The sequence below is a fragment of the Pseudophryne corroboree genome, chromosome 6 (genome assembly GCF_028390025.1).
Source record: "Pseudophryne corroboree isolate aPseCor3 chromosome 6, aPseCor3.hap2, whole genome shotgun sequence".
NCBI lineage: Eukaryota > Metazoa > Chordata > Amphibia > Anura > Myobatrachidae > Pseudophryne > Pseudophryne corroboree.
Genome location: NC_086449.1, coordinates 194042432 through 194069811, shown reverse-complemented (window position 1 = coordinate 194069811; position 27380 = coordinate 194042432). Strand labels below are relative to the sequence as shown.

Here is a 27380-nt window from a genome sequence, read left to right as displayed (position 1 = left end):
GCAATCACAGCCGAACACGTACGCACACGGAGGCCATCTATGTGGTGTTTGTATGTAATGTGTGTGTTGTAATATTTTCTGACTTCGACAGTCCACCCTTTGGCAGTCATCAATAACTGCCACTAACTAATCAATAAACAGGAAAAAAATATTACCTATACAATATATACAAAAGCTTGGATGATCGGGGAAGAGTTGTAGGTGGGAAATGTATGACCTAGTGGGATAGTAAAAAGCATGTATGTATGAATCCATGTCTGAGGGGCATGTATCATCGTGCCGTATATGTTCTAGATAAGCTTCGAGGTATTGCGAAGTATACATTAAATCCTTCTCATCCTGTATTAAGGGTCTGTAAATGGGCCAACAAACACTACCGAGCTCTTTTCGGCTTCTTGTTCCAACAAATGGGGTGCACATTTAGTTGATGATACATGGAGGGGGAAACATATGTGAGTGCTAGTATATGTGGATATCACCTGTCGACTATGTGTGCCATTAACTGGAGGTTGCAGAGATGAAGATAAGACACATATATAAAATACATTCACATAAACATTTTGGGTAGGGCTGATGTCTTTTCCGGATGGATGTATCTGGGCAGAGGGGGAAACAAAAGAAAAACGGGGGAAAGAAACAGGCCATGAAATTCATTTGCAATCCTTATCATAACACTGTCTCTATGGATGGGTCATAAATTAAATCTGCTGCTATAACAGCGCCCTCGCTCCTTAGACTCATCAGAGTTGTGCCGTGCTTGCGCCGCATTAGAATTCAAACACACCTAAATATCGAACCAATAATTATGACGACTCCCAGGATACAAAGGAGAAACTTCCCCACACGCATAATGACATTCTGAGCCCACTCTCCTAAACCTGAGAACCATTTGCGTGGGTTCAACCATGAGACCCAGCCGGTCAGTTCATTACTCACAGTCGCTAAGGTAAGGTTGTGCTTCCTCCTGAACTCCCACTTCAACTGCAAGATATCGTCCATCTTTTGATCGATAATCTCCGTTGGGTCGTCAGTGCTGTTTGTAATATACGTACAGCACTTCATACCATATTGAGTTGCCAGAGTAACACAGTACCCACCTGTCACGGCTGTGACATAATTAAGGACCATCCTGTGCTGAATCAGTTCCTTCTTGTAAGCTTGTAACTCCCTTCCCGTATACCTGAAGGTGTCGTCATACATCTCAGTGATATTATCTATCAAGTTCGCTAGCGCATGGATATACCTATAATTTATAGTTCCTCTGGCAGTACGGGTAATGTCTAATGCGAGAAGGAACTGAATCCCGGTGGATTCGTGGATCAAATCAGAGGCTGCGTGCTCTGCCCTATCTATGAGGTGTCTCTTGATGATGTGTTCATAGTGAGTATGAGTATAAGGAGCCTGAGCACTGCGGTGAACGTCTTTCATCTTATCATGGGTTATGGCCATGACCTCTGGCAGTACTCTCCCAATATAACACAATCCCTCAGAGCTCGGGGCAAGCCACTTGTACGCCTTCCTTCCACATATGAAATAGGCATCATCGTTCTAGATCTTGTTACTCTCTGTGCTCAGATGCCCTTCAACAGTCCTGCCACTCAACTTTCCCGAAACAGACACTCCAGTGATTTGAGATTCTCTACACTCTGCGTGCTCTGCCCTATCTATGAGGTGTCTCTTGATGATGTGTTCATAGTGAGTATGAGTATAAGGAGCCTGAGCACTGCGGTGAGAGTCTTTCATCTTATCATGGGTTATGGTCATGACCTCTGGCAGTACTCTCCCAATATAACACAATCCCTCAGAGCTCGGGGCAAGCCACTTGTACGCCTTCCTTCCACATATGAAATAGGCATAATCATTCTAGATCTTGTTACTCTCTGTGCTCAGATGCCCTTCAACAGTCCTGCCACTCAACTTTCCCGAAACAGACACTCCAGTGATACGAGATTCTCTACACTCTGCTCTTTGTCACGATTTCTCTCCGGGTCAGCAACCTTCTTGCAGTGGGACGAGTGGACCCAAGTCTCTCTTTCAGCGACCTTCAATGCTGTCGTGCTGGTTAACAAGACTTGGTATGGTCCTTCCCACCTGTCTATGAGGCAACCTGAGCGTAAGAAATTTTGAATCATCACATAATCCCCAGGCTCAATGTCATGACAATTACTGTTCGGTAGGTCCGGAATCACCAGCTTTAAATTTCTTTGTTGATTTCTCAGCTGCTGGCTCATCCCAACCAAATATTTCACAGTCACTTCATTATTACATTTCAAATCATCCTGGGGGTCTATCATTACATAAGGTTGTCGAACAAAAAGAATTTCGAAGGGTGATAGGTTAAGGGGAGACCTGGGAGTGGTTCTGATGCTGTACAACACTAGTGGCAAAGCTTCTGGCCACGACAATCCAGTTTCAGCCATTAATTTGCTCAACTTGTTCTTAATAGTGCTGTTCACTCTCTCCACCTTTGCACTCGCCTGTGGACGGTACGGAGTATGCAGCTTGCTATTAATTCCCATCAGTTTGCACATGACCTGAAAGACTTCACCTGTAAAATGGGTACCCCTGTCACTTTCAATTATTCTAGGGATACCGTATCTACACACAAATTCCTACACAATTTTCTTTGCAGTGAACGTAGCAGTAATTGTGGCAGCAGGGAACGCTTCTACCCACTTGGAAAATACATCAATACAAACTAACACATATTTTAAATTCTTACAGGGTGGTAACTGTATGAAATTGATTTGTATTACCTGAAAAGGTCCGTCTGTCGGAGGAATATGGGATGGCTCTGTTGGTATTGACTTTCCAATATTCTTCATCACGCAAGTAAAGCATGTCATTGCTCTCTTACCTGAATGAGAAGAGAATCCTGGCGCACACCAGTAGGCTCCTACCAGCTTGCACATACCCTCTTTGCCTAGATGAGTCAGACCGTGAGCCGCCTCAGCTAAGCTTGGAAGATATGCTCTGGGGGCTACTGGCTTACCGTGTCCACCTGCCCACAGTCCTGAGGACTCCTGGCTATACCCCTTTGCCCTTCAGACTGCCTTTTCCTTTAGGGAACACAAATTTTGCCCATTAAATTTACTATTGTGTGTTATCAGTTGTGTGAATTAAACTATCTCTGGATGAGAGAAGAGAGAGGGAAAAAAAATAGTAAATTAAGAAAAGAAAAATTTCAGGTTTGGCATTCACCAACAAGCTGTCACACCATCATGCATATCCGTGTCTGTGCACAGTCTCCCTTCACCAGTATTCTCATTCTCCACCCTTTGTGCATGACCAGGCACACTGCATAAATACTGGTGTCCTTATGCTGGTGAGATATACTGGATTTGGGCAGAGTTCTGAAAGACCGAGTAGGCATGTGGCGTCTGAACTGTAATCCTGTCGGTGAACGCAAGAGATGAAGAGGAAACTTTGAAGACAAATCACATAGAGTTTAGTAACAGATAAGTTTGTAGAGGCAAAGAAGATTTTACTACATTTGACATCTGGATTGGGCACTACGGGGGAGTGATCTCTACTCGGTCTGCTCCCCTAAAAAAAATTCTATGTATGTTATATCTCTACTGGGACTATCCTAGCCATCAATCCAGTGTCCTGTCCATTCTAAGTTCATAGGGAACCCGGTATCTTTGAGATAATTTCCTCTACCTGTGATGGACATGCATCTAAAACAGTGAAATGCAACATTAGTCTTCGTGGGTATCCAACATAATTCGTACTTTCTGGGCGGGAGCACGCTATATGTATACCATCTCTAACAACACTTCTATTAAGTTAATTAGAGGTCAATTCTGCTAGAGAAAGAAGCAAAAGTTTAGAGACCTCTTCTCAACCCCAGTAAATTTTGTTAAAAGGGTAAAGTTGCATTTATTCCGTTCTTCCCATTAACCGAATCTGTGTTTTCTATATGGCTCGTGATTCCTTACTATATGTCCCTTGATCCCGTCTATGTGTTTAATAACGTGGCTTGTTTTCTCTGTCTAGGGGTCTATATTGGCTATGTGCTCTACTACTCTTACAATCTCTAGCAAAATGTCCTTCATTTTTACAAGTGTAACATACTATTGGCCTTTTCTTACCACCAGGGTTTTGGGGTTTAGGCTGATGAGACTTTGGTGTAAGAGCCTGTATACTTTCAATCCTCAGCCTCTCCTCCTGTTGTTTCCTACGCCTAACAATGTTCTTGTGGTGTTCAATTGCGCACTCTCTAAGACAAGCTACTGTGACCCCTCTCCAATTAGGCAAAGATGTTTGTACCCTGTCCCTTACTGTCTTATTGAGTCCGTCCATTAGCACAGAGACAGCCACCTCCCTGTAATTCGCATCGTTCCCTGTATCTGATACCCCAATGTATCTATCCATTATTTGCAGGGCCCGATGGAAATATTCAGATGTCATTTCATTTTCCCTCTGTTTTATGGAGAAAATTCTTCTCCACTTAACAGTTGTGGGGAAATACAACTCTAGTTGCATGTTAATTTGCTCTAAGTTTTCCTGATTGTGTTTGTCAGTCATACGACTATCCGACTTTAATCTACAATCAGTGATACATTTTTTTGGGTGTCAATATTAGGGGGTAGGCACGCTTTAAAAAATATCCGCCAGTGTTTGTTTGTCGGTTCATACGCATTACCCAGATCTCTGATAAACTTCTGACATCTAGCTAAATGCTTCCGAGGGTCGGGGAATTCTGAAATGATTGATCGCAGCTCATCTCTGGGCCATGGGCAATACATTGCATTATTCCAGGTGAGGATTACTCCCTGACTATCGGTCCTCCTATTGGGAGTTACTATTTCCAAGACAGGATGTAATCCTACCTGTCACACTCGCGGCGCTGCAGCTGCCGCGCTTGCCACTCCGGGTGTGCTGGGTCTCTCGGCGGTCGCCGCCCCCGGTGGGCACTGGGTTGTTGCGTCTTGCTGGCGCTGCCTCCGGCGGGTTCCCGGGGTGTGGGCGCCGCCGTTGCGCCTGGCGTTCGTGGGGGCGTGGTGAGCGAGTGACATCATCGGCCCCTTCCACCAATTGGGAGAAAGCGGGAAGTTCAAAGGAAGACGCCGTGCAGGGCTCCTGCGCCTGAGTATCGTCTCTTCTATGATCACCAGTGCTAGCAGCGTTCAGTGAGTTCTCTAACTGAACGTCTCCTGTGTACCAGCGTTTGCAGAGTATCTCTCAGTGGAACATTCCTTGTGCTTCCAGCGTTTGCAGAGTATCACTCAGTGTAACATTCCTTGTGCTTCCAGCGTTTGCAGAGTATCACTCAGTGGAACATTCCTTGTGCTACCAGCGTTTGCAGAGTATCACTCAGTGGAACAATCACTGTGCTACCAGCGTTACAGTGTATCACCTAGTGGAACATTCACTGTGCTACCAGCGTTACAGTGTATCACTCAGTGGAACATTCACTGTGCTACCAGCGTTACAGTGTATCACTCAGTGGAACAATCACTGTGCTACCAGCGTTACAGTGTATCACTCAGTGGAACATTCACTGTGCTACCTGCGTTACAGTGTATCACTCAGTGGAACATTCACTGTGCTACCAGCGTTACAGTGTATCACTCAGTGGAACAATCACTGTGCTACCAGCGTTACAGTGTATCACCTAGTGGAACAATCACTGTGCTACCAGCGTTACAGTGTATCACTCAGTGGAACATTCACTGTGCTACCAGCGTTACAGTGTATCACTCAGTGGAACAATCACTGTGCTACCAGCGTTACAGTGTATCACCTAGTGGAACATTCACTGTGCTACCAGCGTTACAGTGTATCACTCAGTGGAACAATCACTCTGCTACCAGCGTTACAGTGTATCACTCAGTGGAACAATCACTGTGCTACCTACGTTACAGTGTATCACTCAGTGGAACAATCACTGTGCTACCAGCGTTACAGTGTATCACCTAGTGGAACAATCACTGTGCTACCTGCGTTACAGTGTATCACTCAGTGGAACAATCACTGTGCTACCTGCGTTACAGTGTATCACTCAGTGGAACATTCACTGTGCTACCAGCGTTACAGTGTATCACTCAGTGGAACAATCACTGTGCTACCAGCGTTACAGTGTATCACTCAGTGGGACATTCTCTGAGTTACAGTGTTTCTCTTAAGGGGACACCGCCTGTGTTTCCTGTATTACATGATATCTCCAAGTGGAACGCCTTCCATACTTCCAGAGTTACACTGAATCTTAAATCCTCATTAATTTCTTCAACATCGCTCACAAGCTTCTCATTCTTCAAACATCGCTCACAAATTCTTAATTCTTCAGTGTGCTTCACCATCGTTCTCAAATCCTCATTCATTTCTTCAGCAACGCTCACAAGTTCTTCATTCTTCTGTGTGCTTCACCATCGTTCTCAAATCCTCATTCATTTCTTCAGCAACGCTCACAAGTTCTTCATTCTTCTGTGTGCTTCACCATCGTTCTCAAATCATCATTTAATTCCTCAGCATTATACGCCAGTTACTACGGCTAGTTCTGCATGAGGAAAACCTACATCCGGCCATCCCTGCTCCGGCCCAGCTGTGGTTCCTCCTTCCGAGCATCGGAGAACCCCCGAGTTCTCAACACTCCGAACCCAGGTCAGTGACACTACCATTCCGTTCCTAATCTGTTTTCTGTAAGGTGTTGTTGTCTCTGTGCAATGAACTGTCTCACACTTACCGGTAGCTGTGACCTCACTAGTTATTTCATTGGGGAATATTGTTACTGCTCTACCTGGTTGGACAGGCCCCACCTGAGTTTCCTGCAAGGTGACTGCTTGGAGGAGAGCTGTGATTTGGCTGGATCCTTCATCTTCCTGTGACCTATAACCTTGAAAAGACTTCAAAACAGGATACATCTTGCAAAAATTAGGGTTAATACATTGTATTTGTATACTACTATCATTTACAGATGTACCATTGATTGCAGCCATCTTTTTTTCTTCGACCTGTGTCGGTAATGGTGTGTTTGTGTCTCCATTCCTGCTAAGTTTGGAACCTGCTTTACGAGTTTGTTCCCTTTGCATCTCCCCCTCTAGTTGCCATCATTTTAAACAATCGTTATGTCTAAACCTTTGTTTTCTGGATTTAAGAAGACATTTTTTACTGCTTAAGTTCTGCAATACCTCTGGTTCAAAGCTGCCCACCCTAGGGAATGCTTCCCTATCTTTGTCAGTCATACGTTCCCATTCAGACAAAAAGTCTTCAGCGTGTGGACCATATTTCCCACACATAATACCCCCTGGGCCGCGGCACTTCAACCTGAACCCTGGTTAAACGTCCCTTACTTGAGCAACTGGCTCCCATAATTGTGGGCCTTTTCCCACAAACACCAAAATACTCAATATAAGGTGCCGGTGAAAGTTCTCAGAGCGCTCTTCACCCGCTCACGCCCACGTTGGCCAGTACTACCATACACTGTCGATAGCGAAGGCAATGTACCCAACTTAGGGCCCCTATTGACCTATATTTACTGGAAGTTTTTAGGAATAACTTACCCTTTCCAGTAAAGTATCTGTCGTTGGAGATTTTCCTGAGAGAGACCAGCGAAAACTCCCTATGCGCTTTATTATACACAAATCACGCTTGCGTATGCTCTATACAGCGCTAATGATACCGCGATTTTATGCAAAAGCTTGTAAAAAGGATATCACGTTGCGCTATATATCGCACCCACAAACGCGCGGTCCAATCGCACAGCATATAGGTACTTGTTACTTATCTGCCGTACGACCACTGGAATCGAATCACAAGCTGCGAAACCTCAGCCGGAGCGTATCAAAAACTATATGGGTCACAACACAATTCACAATTCCCTACCATGCTCCTGTGTAAGCCTCCTCACGACTTACGTATTAAACCTTATACTAACGTGAGTCAGCCGCCTCACGCCACCAAGCCTCCACACGACGGGATCCCGAATTCCCTGGGTTCGAATATCCACTCACTCCTACGTTCGCTCACTCAAATACACTTTGGTTTTTCTGTACAGAAAATTTTAATTAATTCAGATAGGCAGCTTTGCCCCAGAGGCAATACAGTTTTTAAACTAAATTTTTTTATACTAATCTGCTTTAGAAACCGGGCAGGTTTGTGCTATTGTAGCATGGCTACTGTCCCACCTTTTAGCTAAACGACAATATTGTGTAATTTGTACTTAGCGCCCGTACTCTTACGCACTTTGCGTAAACACGCGACCGTGCGTGTCTCTTACGCTGCGTGTGCAGTCCTGTACTTTGTCCGAGACACGTGTACAAAACCGTACGTCCGCAATAAAACAAATCCCACAACTTCTATAAATGTGAGCAATACTAACTATAATCGTTCACTTAACACAACACACAGTTTTTTCTGTATAAACCTTTACAACCAGGCCAGACTGCGTTTTGTGCTTTATACTTACTTCCTTAAACATTTGTTTTTGTTTTAACTATATAGCAACAAATGTATCCGGTTTCACACAGATCTAAATGAATCTAGCAATCTGAGTCTTATGGCAACAATGTGAGAAGGTATACAAAGTATGGGTGCCTTTTGTTGTGTACGCTTTTGGCGCCAAAAAAAATTCACAGATTTTTAAATAGCTTTTTTCCTGTTTGTTTTACGGGTTCTACCAGCATCTCTACAAACCATACAGAGCAAACGTCATCTAATCAGCACACAAGTAGGGTTTTCAGTGTATCCATCGACCAAGAAAAGGTTACGTAGGATACTTTCTGTCCGCCCTTTTGCTGATAGATAAGTCTGCTGTGACCTGTTAGGCTGTGAGTATGTGGAAAACCGGACGATGCCCCCAATTGAGAATGCTGATTTTCATACAGGACTAAAAGTAACACTTTAAAAAGACATTTCATACACTTTAAATGAAGCCGCTGCGGCCGCTATACTTAATCCGCAACCTACAGACTTTTTACACCGTTAGCGTACAGAGTCCCGTACCGAGTACGGACTTTGCATACAAACGCCGCTCTGGCTGTACAAAGTACACACAGCGCTTACACACCCAATGATACAACGTGAACCCTTAACAGCTATGCAATGCGATAATAATACACTTTAAACCTTAGCAGGGAAAGGAAGACACGGCACCAGATTGTAATTAAACTACTGGGTTCCGACACCACAGCGCATTATTACTGAAAGGGGGTTACAGTAACAAAGCAATACAATACAAAAGAATAATGGCTACAGTCAATGATACATACTTGTTTGGATTTCGCCGCGCTACCCAGTCTGGTCCTCGGTCATCTAGATAGATAACTATGTGAGTCTTGTATGACCAGGCCTGCAGAAGGCATCTTTTATACAGTAGATCAAAACATAATACAATAGACACTGTGTGCTCTTCTTCCATTGGTTCGGGGGTGGGACATATCCTGTGCACCGGAGATCATTGGTCAGCTCAAGAAGTGGGCGATGGCTAGGACCTGAGATGTGGTTTCTGTTGTTTGCATCTGAGTTCCCGCCCCATGACCAGTTAAACCCATCACATTAATCATACATAAATCTGGTATTATTAATAACTTAATGTGGTAATATGTAATAATATTCTTATTCCCATCAGATTAATGTTTACGTGACTCTGAACAATATGATCCCACACATGATATGATTATCTATTTCCATCCTCAAGATATACATATATCCATATACTCATATATATATATATATATATGTATACACACACACACATATCCCTGCTATTACAATTTGTTAGGAATTATATATATATATATGTATATATATATATATATATACACAAACACATACATCTCCAAGAGTTTAAGCTATGAATGTTAATATCTCAGATTTTTAAATGTCTGGTTTGTATTTTGGTTAGCTATTTGCTAATCGAGTTTCTCGCAGCTTCGGTTCCTGGGTATTGTCTCTTCGTCTGTTTTTGTCTTCAGGTGAGACAATGACAATCCAGTACTTATTGTTTTAAATAGAAACTCAGCTACCCTAGTAAACAAAGGTCTTTGCCTTCTTCATAGAATTTCAAAACTTAGTGTAAATAAGGCCATTGTATTTTAGTCTCTGGGAGTTTTCATTTATGTGTGACCGATCTTCATGCTATTTAGAAAAAAAAGCAGACAGTGTGGGATCTATGCAATATATAGATTAGATTTATGATATGTCTTTGTGGCTTTTCCATGAGAGTACAAATTCCACTGTAATTACTCATACCACGCTCTAATGCGCGTGACCGCAGGAGCGACCATACGCAATTTGCGAATATGTGCAATCACAGCCGAACACGTACGCACATGGAGGCCATCTATGTGGTGTTTGTATGTAATGTGTGTGTTGTAATATTTTCTGACTTCGACACCACCCCCACCCCTAGGGGTGTCTTACCCCACAGTATTTGTTTCCAGATTGTAAATTATATGTGTGCCAAGTTTGGTGTAAATTGCTCCAGGCATTCCAGAGTTATGCTGGAACATACATACACACATACATACAAACATACATACATTTTTATATATATAGATATATCTCCCACCTTGCTCTTCAACCTATCACTCTCTACTGGCATCTTTCCCTCGCCATTTAAACATGCTCTTGTCTCACTTATTCTTAAAAAAAACCTAACCTTGACCTTTCCTAATCTGCTAGCTAACACCCCATCTCTCTTCTTCCGCTTACCTCCCAACCACTTGAGCTTCTGATATACAGCCGCCTCACCAGGTACCTCTCTATCAACTCCATCCTTGATTCTCTTCAATCTGGCTTTCGCCCACTCCACTCAACTGCCTGGTCGAAGTCACCAATGACCTGCTTTCGGCAAAATCCAGGGGTCACTTCTTTCTGCTCATCCTCCTGGACCTCTCTGCTGCCTTCGACACTGTGGATTATCCTCTCCTCCTCCGCTCCCTCCAGACCATTGGCCTCTCTAGAAGTACTGCCTGGTTAACCTCTTACTCGCTAACCGCTCCTCTCGATGTCTGCCTCCAGCTCCACCTCACCCCCTTCCACCCTGCCCGTTGGTGTCCTCCAGGGTTCTGTCCTTGGCCCCTTTTTCTTCTGTCTGGACACTTTCCATGGTGCACTCATAAGCTCCATCAGCCTTCAATACCACCTCTATGCCGACGATATGCAACTATACCTCTCCTCTTCTATCCACTCTCTGGTATCCAGCTGCCTCTCTGCCACCACCTCCTGGATGTCTAAGTGCTCTCTGTTGCTCTACGTGGATAAAACCGAACTCATCATCCTCCCCCACCATCCAGAGTCTCCACCCCTCCACTATCTCTATCACTGTTGACAACACCATCATCTCCCCCGTTCCCCAAATCCGCTGCTTGAGCGTCACTCCTCTCTTTCCTTCACCCCCCACGTCCAATCTCTGTCTCAACCAGGTCGGTTCCGGCTACGCAGCATCGCTCGCATCAGAGTGCGACTAAACTTTTTATCCACTCACTGGTCACTGGCCTCCCACGCTTACATCTCGCTCCCCTCTGATCTGTTCTCAGCTCCGCAGCTAGACTTATCTTTCTCTCCCGCCACTACACATCTGCCACTTCCATTCAACAAAACCTGCACTGGATCCCATTACCCTACAGAATCCTCTTCAAACTCCTCACCCTCACATGCAAGGCCCTCTCTAACTCCACTGCCTCCTACATCTTCACCCTTATCTCCCTACATACACCCTCCCGCCCTCTTTGGTCGGCCATGCGTAAAGCCAAGATTTTGCCTGTGCTGCCCCCCTTTTTACTGGAACGAGCTCCGTCACTCTATTAGACTCTCCTGAACCTTGCAAAGCTTCATATGGGCACTGAAAACCCACCTGTTTATCAAAGCATACTTTTCCACTTAACCTAGTCTCAAGGCCGCTCTCCCAACCCCCTACCTCGTGCCTTGGCCATCTCTGCCTTGCTTACTTCTTGCCATCAGGCTACCTATCTTCTTGCTCGTGCCTCATGTCACCTGTCTGTCTCCCCCTAGATTGTAAGCTCCTTGTAGCAGAGCCCTCTTCCCGCTTGTTCTCACAGCCCTCTTCTCTCGTACTTTAATTACAGCTCAGTCACCACCTATACCCGCATCTCCTCTAGCTTGTAACTGTTCATCTCTTCCAACAGCTGCCCGCCCCTAGTGGTACGCCAATTACTCCTTTACAAATGATTACAAATGATTCATAACTAGCACATTGTCTTCTGTGGATTTGCAGGTGCAGAATGATCTGGAACACTTAAAGAAGAAGCTGGTGGCTACAACCGAGAATGGGGCCTCTGTAGACATCCATGCTCTGGAGACAGCTATACAAAGGACAGAACTTGGACTGAGGGTGAGAAATGCAGGTGCATCTATGTTAGGAAGTTTAGGTGTCCATAATGGATTCACAACCAGAATGCACGTCTTATCTATAGTTTTCCTTTTAAAGAGTCTGAAAGGCTTTTGGGCAGAAGTGGGCATCCAGTGGTCTGGTTGAACTACAAGTCCCAGCAGCCATTATATGACTATAGATCCTCTACAGCTTGAGATTGTCTAACCCTTGTTTAGGATGATCAAATCTTGTTTCAAAATTAGTTTTCGAACATGTAACTGCAGTAGCAGTACCCATTTAGAGCCTCTTCGTTAATCAAATAGTAGTCATATCTACCTATGTCATAAGGTCAGAGATCAGAACAACCTTGCCAAAATCTTATTTCTAAGGGGATGAGGCCTATTGTAAGCTTTCTGTCATCACTAAGGATACTTGTTATATCAGAAAGAATGTCCGGTATTTTAAAGCTTATAACAAGATACATATGTATTCTGTCCGTATGTTCTGTAGTAGCAGAATCCACCTTTCTGCAGTGGGGTACACTGTGTTCCACAGGGAATACATTGGGGTGTAGAGATGGATCTTGATCAAGAGGCACCAACAGACTAAAGCTTTAGACTGTCCCAGAATGTATTGCGGGGTCTCCTCTATAACCCTGCCTCTGTCACAACTGAGGGCTGAGGCTGACCTGGGGAAGCCTCAGATGTAGGGGCAGACGTGTAGGTGAACCGGGGAGGTAGTATTGGGTTCCTAGACATACAGGAGCTCTAGTACCAGTTGCCCGAAGGCGTGAGCACGACAACGAAGTTGTAGAAGGTAAAGTCAGTTTTATTGATCACACAGCTTAAGACACCTTGAATATGCAAAACGTCACAGAAGATGTGCAGTGGTAAATTCCAGTACAGTTCCCAGAAGTGCACGGTAATTAGTGCTGTGGCTTGTAGAACAGAATATCACAGAGTCCTTTCCAGAACTGGAGATGGTAAGTCCATATGCCACAGCTAACCGCTGAGGAGAGGTATGAACACAGATGCACAGAAGTAGATGGTACTTGGTAATTGCAGAGAGTGCCGGATGGAACCGGTATTAATGAAAGGTGTGCAGAACTCACCACTGTAGATTTTAGAGTCCGATGGTGAGCATCGATGGACGCTGTGGTTCAATGGTAGAATGGTCACTGATGCAGATGATATAGGAATACCGCTGATGATGTTAAAATAAACTGAAGACACTGTGGAGCACCGCTAGCAGAATACCAGCGACTCAGGAGCACTGTGGAAACCTGGTAGGCCGTGGTAAGTACGCTGTGGAGTATGGAGAGCGGTGCTGCAGAAAGGAGGAGTTGAAAACGATACCAGGACACCGCTGGAGGCTGGAAGCGAAGCAGGACTAACGCTGGAAGCAGGAAGCCGGTGTCTGATCGTAGAGAGTAATCAGGAGCAATGCTGAAACACTGCAGAAGTCAAGCTGCACCGCAGGATGGAAACAGGTGCGGGTCTCTTAGTGGAGCTGAATCACAGGAGCTGGAATACCTGGAGAAACAAGCAGTAGAATCCACAAGCAGGAGAGACATGTGTATAGGTTAGACAACCAAAGCACTGACGATTATCCAGCCCAGGAGCAGGATATTTATACCAGCTGGGAAGCAGGCATTGGCTAGATAATTAGGCAGAGTCCAGAGTGCAGCGGATAGGTTGTGAAATGACATGTGATGAGGAAAAACATGGCTGCGCCCATGTTTGCATTTGGAGGGAAAGTCTGTTTGTATATTCCATGTGGTAAAGAGCAGTAGTGGCGGCGGAGCCGCGGAGGGCAGGAGATGCCATTCTTTAAACAGTGCAACTAAATTGTAAGGCTGCCATGACAGCACTGCGGGATCACAGGGAAGAGACTTGAGGTAAAGATATACAGCGCGCTGCACGCAGACAGCGCAGATGGAATCCCGTTTTGGAACACTGGGCCAGTCTCAGGAGACACTTGGAAGGTAAATAATCGTGTCCAATAACCCGGATCGTGACAGCCTCCATGCACTGTGAGATCAGTTCTAGAGTTGGTGCCTGCATGCAGCAGGTCACTTAACAGGGGTCTGCGTTAGGCAGCCCTGATAAAGCTTTTTAGAAGACTTCAAGGGCTTCAGAACTTCATATGTCAGTGTAACATACTGTGCTGCGGCTCCATCATCTCCCCAGCGGTGTTGCATACTCCTGCTGGCTCTGTTCCGGGGTACTTGCAGCGGAGGTGCTTCGGTTCCTAGGCACACCACCACAGATGCTCTCCTGGATCGCAGGCTGCTACTAAGGGAGGAGGTAAGAGGGTTCCCCAGGCGGGACCCGCCATTAAATCGTGTTCCAGACGCGGTTTTAGGAGACGAACCGCGACGCTGGTGTGGACACTGTGACAGAGCAGGGACCCCACTATCTCCACCAGGGCATGGGAGCACAGGTCGGATAGTAAAATATCCACTTTAATAAGGCTCCATAGTACCCGTGGTGAGGACTAGCATATGGTAAAAGGAGCTTGACCTGCAGCCCTTCCCCCAGCTCCGGGAGCCATCTACTGCTGGTGTTCCCATCCTGGATCTGCCTCACACTCTCCCTCACTCCCTGACTGAGGCCCTGGGCGCCATTTTCTAAAATAGATGCGACTGGTCTCCGGGACTGCAGGGCAAGGTCTCCTTTGTAAACCCGCCTGTACATCAGCGCCGTGGTATTACAAACACTTAAGTATTCTACATGTCGATAATATGACAGCGTTAGTTAAGAACAAGTGTACCTGTGCCAGAATATATTGTACGAGTATTCTCAGAGCCGTAACTAGACTTTTTGGTGCCCTGTGCCAGGAAGAGAGTTGGCTATCCTGGGTATGTCAGCATCTTGAAATGTAATAACTGACAGTGTGACTGAATAACAAAGAGCTCTCAAGTTAAGTTCATGAATGTTGTATAGGTGTTAGCGATGGATGGGGTGGGGGAAGGAGACAGGGTCAACCAGAAGATGCTGGGTTTCAAAAAGGAGGGAAACTGCAAGTGAAAGTAATTAAAATAGATAATTGACAAGTGCCACCAACAGCGCCCTCTACCCTGCAGCGCTATGTGCGGTGCCCCCCCCGCACATACCTAGTTACGCCCCTGAGTATTCTGATATATACATCCGGTCTCAGACCGCGCATTGTTTTATATATATATATATATATATATATGCAAAAAAAAGGGGGGATAAGGGTTTCAGCGACCAACGGTGTCTAGTAAAATATGATAAATATGAGGAGACTTGCTGTATACGTATAAAATAACAATATATTTATTTATACAACAATAAAACCAAGGTATAATATAAAACCAACTATAATGAATGTCAGGGTGGGTTAAAAGCCGGAGGACGTATGCTATTAATTAATAACAGATAAAAGGATTACTAAAAATAAATAAATACATATAATAAAAAGGCAATAAATAATAAAATATCGGATAAAAGAGTGCTGCTTATCTTTTTAAAAAGTGGAGAGTCAATGGAGGTACAGCCAACGCGTTTCGACACTCAGACTTCATATATATATATACAATGTGGGTGTTTGCAGTGTTGGAAGCCACAGTCCACTGGCCCCCTCTCAACAGAAACAGGCGGCACTCCACGGATTTGATGTGAAATAAAAATTTATGGAACAAACAGCATGACGAGTCCAACGTTTCAACACCGCGGCGGGTGTTTTTGTCAAGGACACATGGTGTTGAAACGTTGGACTCGTCATGCTGTTTGTTCCATAAATTTTTATTTCACATCAAATCCGTGGAGTGCCGCCTGTTTCTGTTGAGAGGGGGCCAGTGGACTGTGGCTTCCAACACTGCAAACACCCACATTGTGCATTGATCCAAGGAGGGCACCCAGGTCTGTATCTATGTGCTTTTGAGTGCCAACTATTCCCATTGTATGTATATATATATATATATATATATATATATATATATATATAAATTCCATGGATGCAACCCGGCACTCTGCTGTCCCCGTTGGGGTATTCGCTCCGGTGCCCTCCTCGGGGTGTGCAGCCCCAATACAAACTGGAGGGTATAGGCTGCACTCAGAGTCTGACACACAGAGTTTAAAGACAAGCCATGTGTGTTTAATATCGACGTTTCGGGGGTCGGACCCCCTTCTTCAGGACACAGCAAACAAGTGAATAACACAAATAAAACAACTTAAATACCTTACCAGCCTGGGCCCCGTCATCCCCCGCCTCGTCCGCGTTGTCCGGCACCTGGAGTTCGCGCTTCCGGTCTCGTGTAGCGCCCGTCTGCCGGAAGTCGCGTCATCCCGCGACACGGACCCGCTTCTGACGTGGCTGTGGACAGCAGGGAGCAGGTTGCCATGGGAACGGCTCCTAGCCACGGCTGTACGCCGTGCTCCGTCACCTGGCAACAACAAACAAATGTATAATGACAAAAAACCTCTATTGCCCAGTGATATAAAAGCACAAACATTTAAGACACACTAGAAATATAGTGTGATGGACTTCTAAGTGAATCTAAAAATCTAAAAATCATGTGTTAAAATTTCACATACAGGTTAAACATTACAACATAGTGAACGGTGCAATCAATATAAAGCATACATCGACTCTCGCCTGATGTGTTAAAGGATCATGATTAATCAATGATATAAATCATTATTATGATTTATTATACTTATGTTGGGAAGGCCATATGTCAGTAAAAAAATTTTTTCTAAATGTCCTATATTTATGGCTGATGCAGCCCTAATGCTGGGTCATAGAATTAAGATCTCAATGAATGTATATGCCCAGGTATTAGATATAGCTAGCTTTGGGGATCATACTTAGATCATTGTTATCTACTTAGTGAAAGTGATGGGTACACATACCTCTGTTCCTGTGTTAAATTTACAAAAAACATTGTAAGTTTAGCTGTTCATTTAGGCCTCTGGGATGGATAGTATCTAGTTTATAAATCCATCTAGCCTCTAATTGTAATAATCTAGATGCTCGATCTCCTCCTCTAGGTGTTTCCTGGATTTGATCGACTATTTTGTACCTAACCGATGCCAAACTGTGTTTTTTTTGCACGAAGTGTCGTGCAACTGGTTGGTCACTTTTACCTGTGTTCAGGGCAGCCCGGATTGCTGATCTATGCTGGGCCATCCTTTCCTTAAAATGACATTGGGTCTTACCTACATAATATAGGCTACATGGGCAGATTAAAACATAGATGACAAAAGAAGAACTACAGGTGAGGGGCCATGCGATCCTGATTTTTTTACCTGTGTGTGGGTGCGTGATGAACTCTCCTGTAAGCATATAACTACAGGTAGTGCACCCTAAACATTTAAAGCATCCGGCTCTGCGACTCAAAAAATGAGTAGCCACCGGTCTGGTATTAAAGCTAGTGACATCATTTTTGACGACAAGGTCCTTGATATTAGCGCTTCGTGTATAGCACGGCATGATGCTGCTAAGTTTAAGGGAAGGCAAATTGGGGTCAGTGGTGATAATGGGCCACATTTGTTTAATGCGTTTACTATTTTTTTCACTGGTGGTGTTAAATTCATTAACCCATGTGACCTTCTCTTTTGTGGGTTTAATCCTGTCGTTAAAGAGTAATTCAGTTCTATCTAAGGCCATGACCTTATCACGGGCCTGTTGCAGAATATTCTTGGGATATCCCCTCTGGGAGAACTTTTCTGACATTTTATCTAACTGACCGATCAAGTCACTGGGGTCGCTGGTAATTCTCCGCACCCGAAGAAATTGAGAGAATGGGAGACCTCTAACCAGAGATTTAGGGTGAAAGCTGTCGTACCGCAACAGAGTGTTGCGGTCCGTGGGCTTGCTATATAGCGAGGTTTGTATCTCACCCTGTTGGAGATTAATCTTAATATCTAGAAAACAGATTTCATAAGGATGTACAGTGAGGGTGAGCTTAACAGGGCTATCTGTGTGGTTATGTTCTTCAATTAGGGTAATGAGAGCCTGGGGTTCATGAGTCCAGAACAACAATAGATCGTCTATATAACGATAATATAGCAGAATGTGTTCTGTAATGGATACTTTTGTAAAAAATAAATTCCGTTCAATCTCCCACATGTAGGCATTAGCTAATGATGGAGCTACAGCCGACCCCATCGCACACCCTGTTCTTTGGTTAAAAAACCGGCCATTAAACAAAAAATAATTGTGCGTTAACGTAAATTCTAATAATGATATAAACAAATCAATATCTGGTCCTGTGTATAATGTATTATGCGTGATGAGACGCCTAACAGCAGCTAAACCAGCTTGATGCGGGATACAGGTATATAAGCTAGATGTAGCCAGCTTATATACCTGTATCCCGCATCAAGCTGGTTTAGCTGCTGTTAGGCGTCTCATCACGCATAACACATTATACACAGGACCAGATATTGATTTGTTTATATCATTATTAGAATTTACGTTAACGCACAATTATTTTTTGTTTAATGGCCGGTTTTTTAACCAAAGAACAGGGTGTGCGATGGGGTCGGCTGTAGCTCCATCATTAGCTAATGCCTACATGTGGGAGATTGAACGGAATTTATTTTTTACAAAAGTATTCATTACAGAACACATTCTGCTATATTATCGTTATATAGACGATCTATTGTTGTTCTGGACTCATGAACCCCAGGCTCTCATTACCCTAATTGAAGAACATAACCACACAGATAGCCCTGTTAAGCTCACCCTCACTGTACATCCTTATGAAATCTGTTTTCTAGATATTAAGATTAATCTCCAACAGGGTGAGATACAAACCTCGCTATATAGCAAGCCCACGGACCGCAACACTCTGTTGCGGTACGACAGCTTTCACCCTAAATCTCTGGTTAGAGGTCTCCCATTCTCTCAATTTCTTCGGGTGCGGAGAATTACCAGCGACCCCAGTGACTTGATCGGTCAGTTAGATAAAATGTCAGAAAAGTTCTCCCAGAGGGGATATCCCAAGAATATTCTGCAACAGGCCCGTGATAAGGTCATGGCCTTAGATAGAACTGAATTACTCTTTAACGACAGGATTAAACCCACAAAAGAGAAGGTCACATGGGTTAATGAATTTAACACCACCAGTGAAAAAAATAGTAAACGCATTAAACAAATGTGGCCCATTATCACCACTGACCCCAATTTGCCTTCCCTTAAACTTAGCAGCATCATGCCGTGCTATACACGAAGCGCTAATATCAAGGACCTTGTCGTCAAAAATGATGTCACTAGCTTTAATACCAGACCGGTGGCTACTCATTTTTTGAGTCGCAGAGCCGGATGCTTTAAATGTTTAGGGTGCACTACCTGTAGTTATATGCCTACAGGAGAGTTCATCACGCACCCACACACAGGTAAAAAAATCAGGATCGCATGGCCCCTCACCTGTAGTTCTTCTTTTGTCATCTATGTTTTAATCTGCCCATGTAGCCTATATTATGTAGGTAAGACCCAATGTCATTTTAAGGAAAGGATGGCCCAGCATAGATCAGCAATCCGGGCTGCCCTGAACACAGGTAAAAGTGACCAACCAGTTGCACGACACTTCGTGCAAAAAAAACACAGTTTGGCATCGGTTAGGTACAAAATAGTCGATCAAATCCAGGAAACACCTAGAGGAGGAGATCGAGCATCTAGATTATTACAATTAGAGGCTAGATGGATTTATAAACTAGATACTATCCATCCCAGAGGCCTAAATGAACAGCTAAACTTACAATGTTTTTTGTAAATTTAACACAGGAACAGAGGTATGTGTACCCATCACTTTCACTAAGTAGATAACAATGATCTAAGTATGATCCCCAAAGCTAGCTATATCTAATACCTGGGCATATACATTCATTGAGATCTTAATTCTATGACCCAGCATTATGGCTGCATCAGCCATAAATATAGGACATTTAGAAAAAAAAATTTTACTGACATATGGCCTTCCCAACATAAGTATAATAAATCATAATAATGATTTATATCATTGATTAATCATGATCCTTTAACACATCAGGCGAGAGTCGATGTATGCTTTATATTGATTGCACCGTTCACTATGTTGTAATGTTTAACCTGTATGTGAAATTTTAACACATGATTTTTAGATTTTTAGATTCACTTACAAGTCCATCACACTATATTTCTAGTGTGTCTTAAATGTTTGTGCTTTTATATCACTGGGCAATAGAGGTTTTTTGTCATTATACATTTGTTTGTTGTTGCCAGGTGACGGAGCACGGCGTACAGCCGTGGCTAGGAGCCGTTCCCATGGCAACCTGCTCCCTGCTGTCCACAGCCACGTCAGAAGCGGGTCCGTGTCGCGGGATGACGCGACTTCCGGCAGACGGGCGCTACACGAGACCGGAAGCGCGAACTCCAGGTGCCGGACAACGCGGACGAGGCGGGGGATGACGGGGCCCAGGCTGGTAAGGTATTTAAGTTGTTTTATTTGTGTTATTCACTTGTTTGCTGTGTCCTGAAGAAGGGGGTCCGACCCCCGAAACATCGATATTAAACACACATGGCTTGTCTTTAAACTCTGTGTGTCAGACTCTGAGTGCCGCCTATACCCTCCAGTTTATATATATATATATATATATATATATATATATATATTTATATGTGTTCATATAATAATCCAATGCAATTTTATTGTCATGAAAATAATTATCTGCATTGCAAACGTGACCATGTGTGCCTGTATCTGCTATGTGATTTCACTGCGGTGTATTCCAGATATATCTATCACTGTATACTGTACCCTAGGGACTGGGTGCATCTAGGTCCATATATAGTGCGTCACAGTATTTACCTATTACGTGTATTCTACTGTGTACTCAGTCACATTATAACCGGATTTATTCGCAGGTGTTGTGTACTGGGTACTCAGTCACATACTAACGGATTTATTTGCAGGTATTGTCATCTGTGTGGCTTCATCGTACTAAACCGCTCTCTGTTGCATTTGTGTATAATGTTTAATATGTAGGGCAGTAAATCTTGGGACGCTCCTGCATCCTGCAGAGCATGCGCAACGGATTTACCTGAGGTGGAAGTTTTGTGTGATGATCTGTGTGCTATGCCTCATACATCTCCCAGTCAGTCCGCAGCTCCTGTAATCAATCAGGAGCCAACCTGAGCTGTGTTCTCAAACCTACTGGGTTCTCTAGTTGAACGCTTTATGCCCCCTATGGGACCACCTGTAACATTACAGTCACTGATGCCCCCATAGTTACTCCGCTTTGGGCGGGAAAATTTTGCATCACGGATTGTAGCGTATGACTCATTCCTTGGTCAGGCAAAACCATATTCCAGGTCACTCTCGTGTCTCTGGGTCATCTGAGTGGGCTGCTTCCTCCTCCCTATCCAATAATCTCTCTGATATTTAGGGGTATATGCAATTCACGGCGAATCGCGGCAATTTTTCGCCGTTTTTTAATTCGACTAAATTCGCCAGGTGAATTCCGGAAGGTGGCTTCCGGAATTCACCATATTCAATGAAAAACGGATTCGCCAGAGTCGCGGGCGAAAATCGGCCGATTTGGCGGATTTTGCCGCGATTTTAAAAAACGGTAAAAAACGGGAAAAACCCGAAAAAAAAATGGCGTGGGGTCCCCCCTCCAAAGCATAACCAGCCTCGGGCTCATCGAGCTGGTCCTGGTTCTAAAAATCCGGGGGAAAATTGGCCAGGGATCCCCCGTATTTTTAAAACCAGCACCGGGCTCTGCGCCTGGTGCTGGTGCCAAAAATACGGGGGACAAAAAGAGTAGGGGTCCCCCGTATTTTTAACACCAGCATCGGGCTCCACTAGCTGGACAGATAATGCCACAGCCGGGGGTCACTTTTATGCCGTGCCCTGCGGCCGTGGCATTAAATATCCAACTAGTCACCCCTGGCCGGGGTACCCTGGGGGAGTGGGGACCCCTTCAATCAAGGGGTCCCCCCCCCAGCCACCCAAGGGCCAGGGGTGAAGCCCGAGGCTGTCCCCCCCCATCCAATGGGCTGCGGATGGGGGGGCTGATAGCCTTTTGTGATAATAAAAAGATATTGTTTTTTCCAGTAGTACTACAAGTCCCAGCAAGCCTCCCCCGCAAGCTGGTACTTGGAGAACCACAAGTACCAGCATGCGGGAGAAAAACGGGCCCGCTGGTACCTGTAGTACTACTGGGAAAAAAAATACCCCAAAAAAAACAGGACACACACACCGTGACCGTAAAACTTTATTACACACTACCGACACACACATACTTACCTATGTTGACACGCCGACTGCCACGGTCTCCGACGATCCGAGGGTACCTGTGAAAAAATGATACTCACCTTCCAGCGTCCAGAGATAAATCCACGTCCAGAGAGATAAATCCACGTACTTGTAAAAAAAAAAGAAAACGCAAATACCCGCTCCATACCGGACTAGAAAGGGGTCCAATGCTTTCACATCAGACCCCTTTCTCCCGAATGCCGGGACATCACGTGACTCCTGTCACTGAAGTCCCTTCAGCCAATCAGGAAGCGCTACTTCCGTGGCGCTCACCTGATTGGCTGTGCGCTGTCTGTACTGTGACAGCACATCGCAAAGCCGCTCCATTACTTTCAATGGTGGGAACTTTGCAGGTAGCGGTGGGGTCACCCGCCGGTCAGCCGCTGACCGGCGGGTGACCTTACCGCTAGCCGCTAAGTTCCCACCATTATTGAAAGTAATGGAGCGGCTTTGCGATGTGCTGTCACAGTACAGACAGCGCACAGCCAATCAGGTGAGCGCAACGAAGTTGCGCTTCCTGATTGGCTTAGAGACCTTTCTGTGACAGCTGTCACTGACAGGTCTCATTCGTGGAAAGGTGTCCCATGTGTCAGCATGGGACCCCTTTCAGTCCGGCATGGAGCGGGTGTTCGGTTTGTTTTTTTGCCAAGTACGTGGATTTATCTCTGGACCATGGCTGAGGTGAGTATATTGATCTTTTCTTTTCAAGTATCCGTGGATTCTACATGGAGAAAAGGACCGATGTCGGCGTGTGAACATAGGTAAGTATGTGTGTGTCGACGTATGAAATAAAGTTTTACTGTCGACGGTGTGTGTGTCCTGTTTTTATTTGGGTATTTTTTTCCCAGTAGTACTACAGGTACCAGCGGGCCCGTTTTTCTCCCGCATGCTGGTACTTGTGGTTCTCCAAGTACCAGCTTGCGGGGGAGGCTTGCTGGGACTTGTAGTACTACTGGAAAAAACAATATCTTTTTATTATCACAAAAGGCTATCAGCCCCCCCATCCGCAGCCCATTGGATGGGGGGGGACAGCCTCGGGCTTCACCCCTGGCCCTTGGGTGGCTGGGGGGGGGACCCCTTGATTGAAGGGGTCCCCACTCCCCCAGGGTACCCCGGCCAGGGGTGACTAGTTGGATATTTAATGCCACAGCCGCAGGGCACGGCATAAAAGTGACCCCCGGCTGTGGCATTATCTGTCCAGCTAGTGGAGCCCGATGCTGGTGTTAAAAATACGGGGGACCCCTACTCTTTTTGTCCCCCGTATTTTTGGCACCAGCACCAGGCGCAGAGCTCGGTGCTGGTTTTAAAAATACGGGGGATCCCCTGTCAATTTTTTCCCCGCATTTTTAGAACCAGGACCAGCTCGAAGAGCCCGAGGCTGGTTATGATTTGGAGGGGGGACCCCACGCCATTTTTTTTTATGATTTCACCGTTCCAGCATAAAAAAAAAAAAATATTTTAAAAAATATATAAATAATATTTGTGCCTCCAAAAAAAAAAAAAAAAGTACCTAATCCCTTCTAATATAAATAGATCTGCTATTCCCCCCAAAAAAAACACAAAAAAAAACGTGTTTAAATTTTTTTTATTTGTTTTCACCCTCCAAAGTGTGGCGGATTGAAAATGACGAATTTGCTGTCTAAAAGCACTGCTGTCGAATTTCCAAACTTGAATTGAATATGCTTTGGTCGAATTGCAGCACTTGTATCATTGCAGAAAAGTCGAATTTGCAAAAATTCGAATTTCAAAAAGTCGAATTTTGAAAGTCCGTTTTTTGGTCGGAAAGCACTGAATTGCATAGGCGATTTTTTTTTTTTGGTCGAAAATGACCCGAAATTCGACAATTTCGGGAATTCGACCGCAATTGCATATACCCCTTTATCTGAAGAGAGGGGGATCATGCTGTCCTGTCAGTCCTTATATTAGGTGTTCCTGACAAGGATTTTCCATTGCTAAATGATACCACTGCCCTTGTGGTTACTGCATAACAAATCCTACATATCATTGATGATAAGAGGATTCCCCTACTGTGGTTAAGCAAACTGATATGTTCACACGTCAGAGGGTAATTAAAACTCTGTTACCACAATCTGACCATTAAGTATACATCAGACAAGACTCCTGGTCTAATCCAGGGAAGACATTCCCCCTGTCTACAACGGGCATTAGCTCGATATCCTCTTCCTGCAGAGTTATATAATGAGTAGGTAATTCACTGCTAGTGCACTGATGTGTCACCCATCGGGTGTCGTCCACTCTGCCTCTCACCACTGTCCCCTCACTGTAGGAACTGACAGATAAGCGTGTGGAGTGCTGACTGAAGTCTATTACTCCCTTACGGGTGTTGTACATAGACCACGATTGCGTACTCTTGGGGCTGCAAAATAGATTGAGGACTGGATCAGACATTAGAGGAAGAACTGCCCGAGGATATATCGGACAATACCAGACATTCCCTGTCTCACAATACCACCGCCACCTTTTTCTTCACCAGGAGGCGTTACCTGAGGCGGGTGTGTTGGCTGCCAAGGCGTCGAATACGTCTGTCCTGGCTCGCCGTATTCAGTGGTTGAGGTCGTGGATGGTGGACCTGGACTCCAAAAGTCCTTGGAGGTATTCCCCTTTTACTGGGGACATCTTATTTGGGGAAGACCTAATTAAAAATTGGGTCTGAATCGGCAGCTACTATGACTGCCTTTCTCCCAAATGCTACTCCTTCTGCACAGAAGGCAAAAGGTACCACTTTTTCCTGCTTTCGGCCTTAAGGGAAAGCGAAGGTCAGGCATACCCGAGATTGTCTCGTGCTCCCAACAACCACTAAGCCCAAGGCTTAACGTTCCTGGGCTGCTCGTCAGCCTGCTTCTCATTACAAGCCTGCTGCATGACGGAACAGGCCTCCCCCTGGGGGATCCCAGGGTGGGGGGCCGACTTCTACGATTCATCCAGGTCTGGTTGATGACCACTTTAGACGCATGGGTGCGAGAAGTTGTCTCTCACGGGGACGCAGTCTCTTCCCAGAGACGTCCCCCTCGCCAGTTCTGCACATCGGTTATCCCTTTCGGATCCGTTAAAGGCGCAAGCTCTACTGATGGTTGTACATTCCCTCCTGGATACAGGAGTGGTAGTGCTGGTACCTCTGTGCCAGAGAGGCAGAGGATAATACTCAACCTGTTTCTAGTCCCGAAAACTTGATGGGTCTTTCCAGCTTATTCTCAACCTCAAATCACTGAACAAGTTTGTGAGAGTGTCCAAATTCCGTATGGAAACACTGCGCTCAATTGTACTGGCCATGGACCCGGAGACTATATGGTATCCCTGGTTATACAAGATGCTTACCTGCATATGCCTATTGCCATATCGCATCAGCAATGTTTGCGGTTTGCTATTGGCAACCTTCACTATCAATTTCAGGCTCTGCCGTTTGGACTGGCCATGGCCCCTTGGATCTTCACCACGGTTATGGCCGTGATGACGGCTCATCTCCGTCGCCAGGGAGTCAGGTTCCTGCCGTATCTGGACGATTTGCTGATTCTGGCAAACTTCCACGATGTCCTCCTCAGTCATCTACAACTGACGGTAAGCTTCCTACAAGCCCACGGGTGGCTCATCAACTGTAAGAAGTCATCGCTGGTCCCTGCTTGGAGCATTGTGCACCTGGGGGCACAACCGGACATACACAGTCAACGACTGTTTCTGTCTCCTGAGAAGGTCCTGAAACTTCAGGACAGGATTAGATACTTCCTCTCTCGCCCAAGAGTGTCGGTACACTCGGCGATGCAAGTACTAGGCCTCATGGTGTCGGCTTTCGACATGGTAGAGTACGCTCAATTCCATTCCCGCCCTCTACAGAGGTTAATCCTTTCCAAGTGGGACGGCATGCCTCATCGGATCAGGTCTCACATGATCTCCTTGACACCGGAGGTTCGCCTGTCGCCGACCTGGTGGCTACAGGACCAGCAGTTGAGCAGGGACCGTCTTTTCTGGATCCCCAACTGGGTCCTACTGACTACAGTCTGAAGGGTCGGGGCGCGGTGTTGGAGCAACACTCTTTCCAGGGTCAGTGGACCATGGAGGAATCACTCCTCCCGATAAACATTCTGGAATGGCGGGCAGTGTTCAATACTTTGTCTCTCGCCCTGCCTCTGATACAGAACAGGCCTGTTCGAGTACAGTCAGACAACGCCATCACAGTGGCGTAAATAAACCATCAAGGCGGCACTCGAAGCCGCATGGCAATGATGGAAGTGTCAAAAATCCTTTGCTGGGCAGAACGCCTTCTGCCGGCAATATCGGCAGTGTTCATTCCGGGAGTTCTCAACTGGGAAGGTGATTTTCTCAGTCGTCAGTACGTGCACGCTGGAGAGTGGAGTCTTCATCAGGAAGTCTTTCAACTCCTAATGAACAAGTGGAGCCTACCAGATGTAGACCTGATGGCGTCTCAACACTGTCACAAAGTTTTGGTCTTCGGATCAAGAACCAGGGATCCTCAAGCAAAGTTCGTGGACGCTATGGCAATTCCATGGAACTTTCGGCTGCTCTACGTGTTCCCTCCAGTGTCACTCCTGCCCAGGGTACTACGGAAGTTCAAACAAGAAGGAGGAATACTACTTGTAATCGCTCCTGCATGGCCCAGACGGCATTGGTTCTCAGACCTGCAGGGTCTATCGATAGAGCATCCTCTTCTACTTACTCAACGCCCAGACCTCCTCGTTCAGGGCCCTTGTGTCTACCCGGACCTGGCCAGACTGGCTTTGACGGCGTGGCTCTTGAAGCTTTACTCCTGAGGGCCAAAGGATTCTCCGAGGTGGTCATCCAAACTATGCTGAAGGCCCGCAA

At 45.4% G+C, this 27380-nt stretch overlaps 1 protein-coding gene across 4 annotated transcripts in view; it reads left to right on the top strand.

Moving 5' to 3' along the window:
• IQCH (IQ motif containing H) overlaps positions 1–27380 on the top strand; it is a 199065-nt gene that overhangs the window by 4605 nt on the left and 167080 nt on the right. For 2 of the 4 annotated variants that reach the window (XM_063925554.1, XM_063925557.1), the window contains exon 2: positions 12182–12298. The exons of 1 other annotated variant lie outside the window; for it this stretch is intronic. In XM_063925554.1, the coding sequence (XP_063781624.1) occupies positions 12182–12298 (117 nt within the window). Of the gene's footprint in view, positions 1–12181; positions 12312–27380 lie in introns of those variants that run through there. One more of the 4 variants, XM_063925556.1, reaches the window with a different exon arrangement.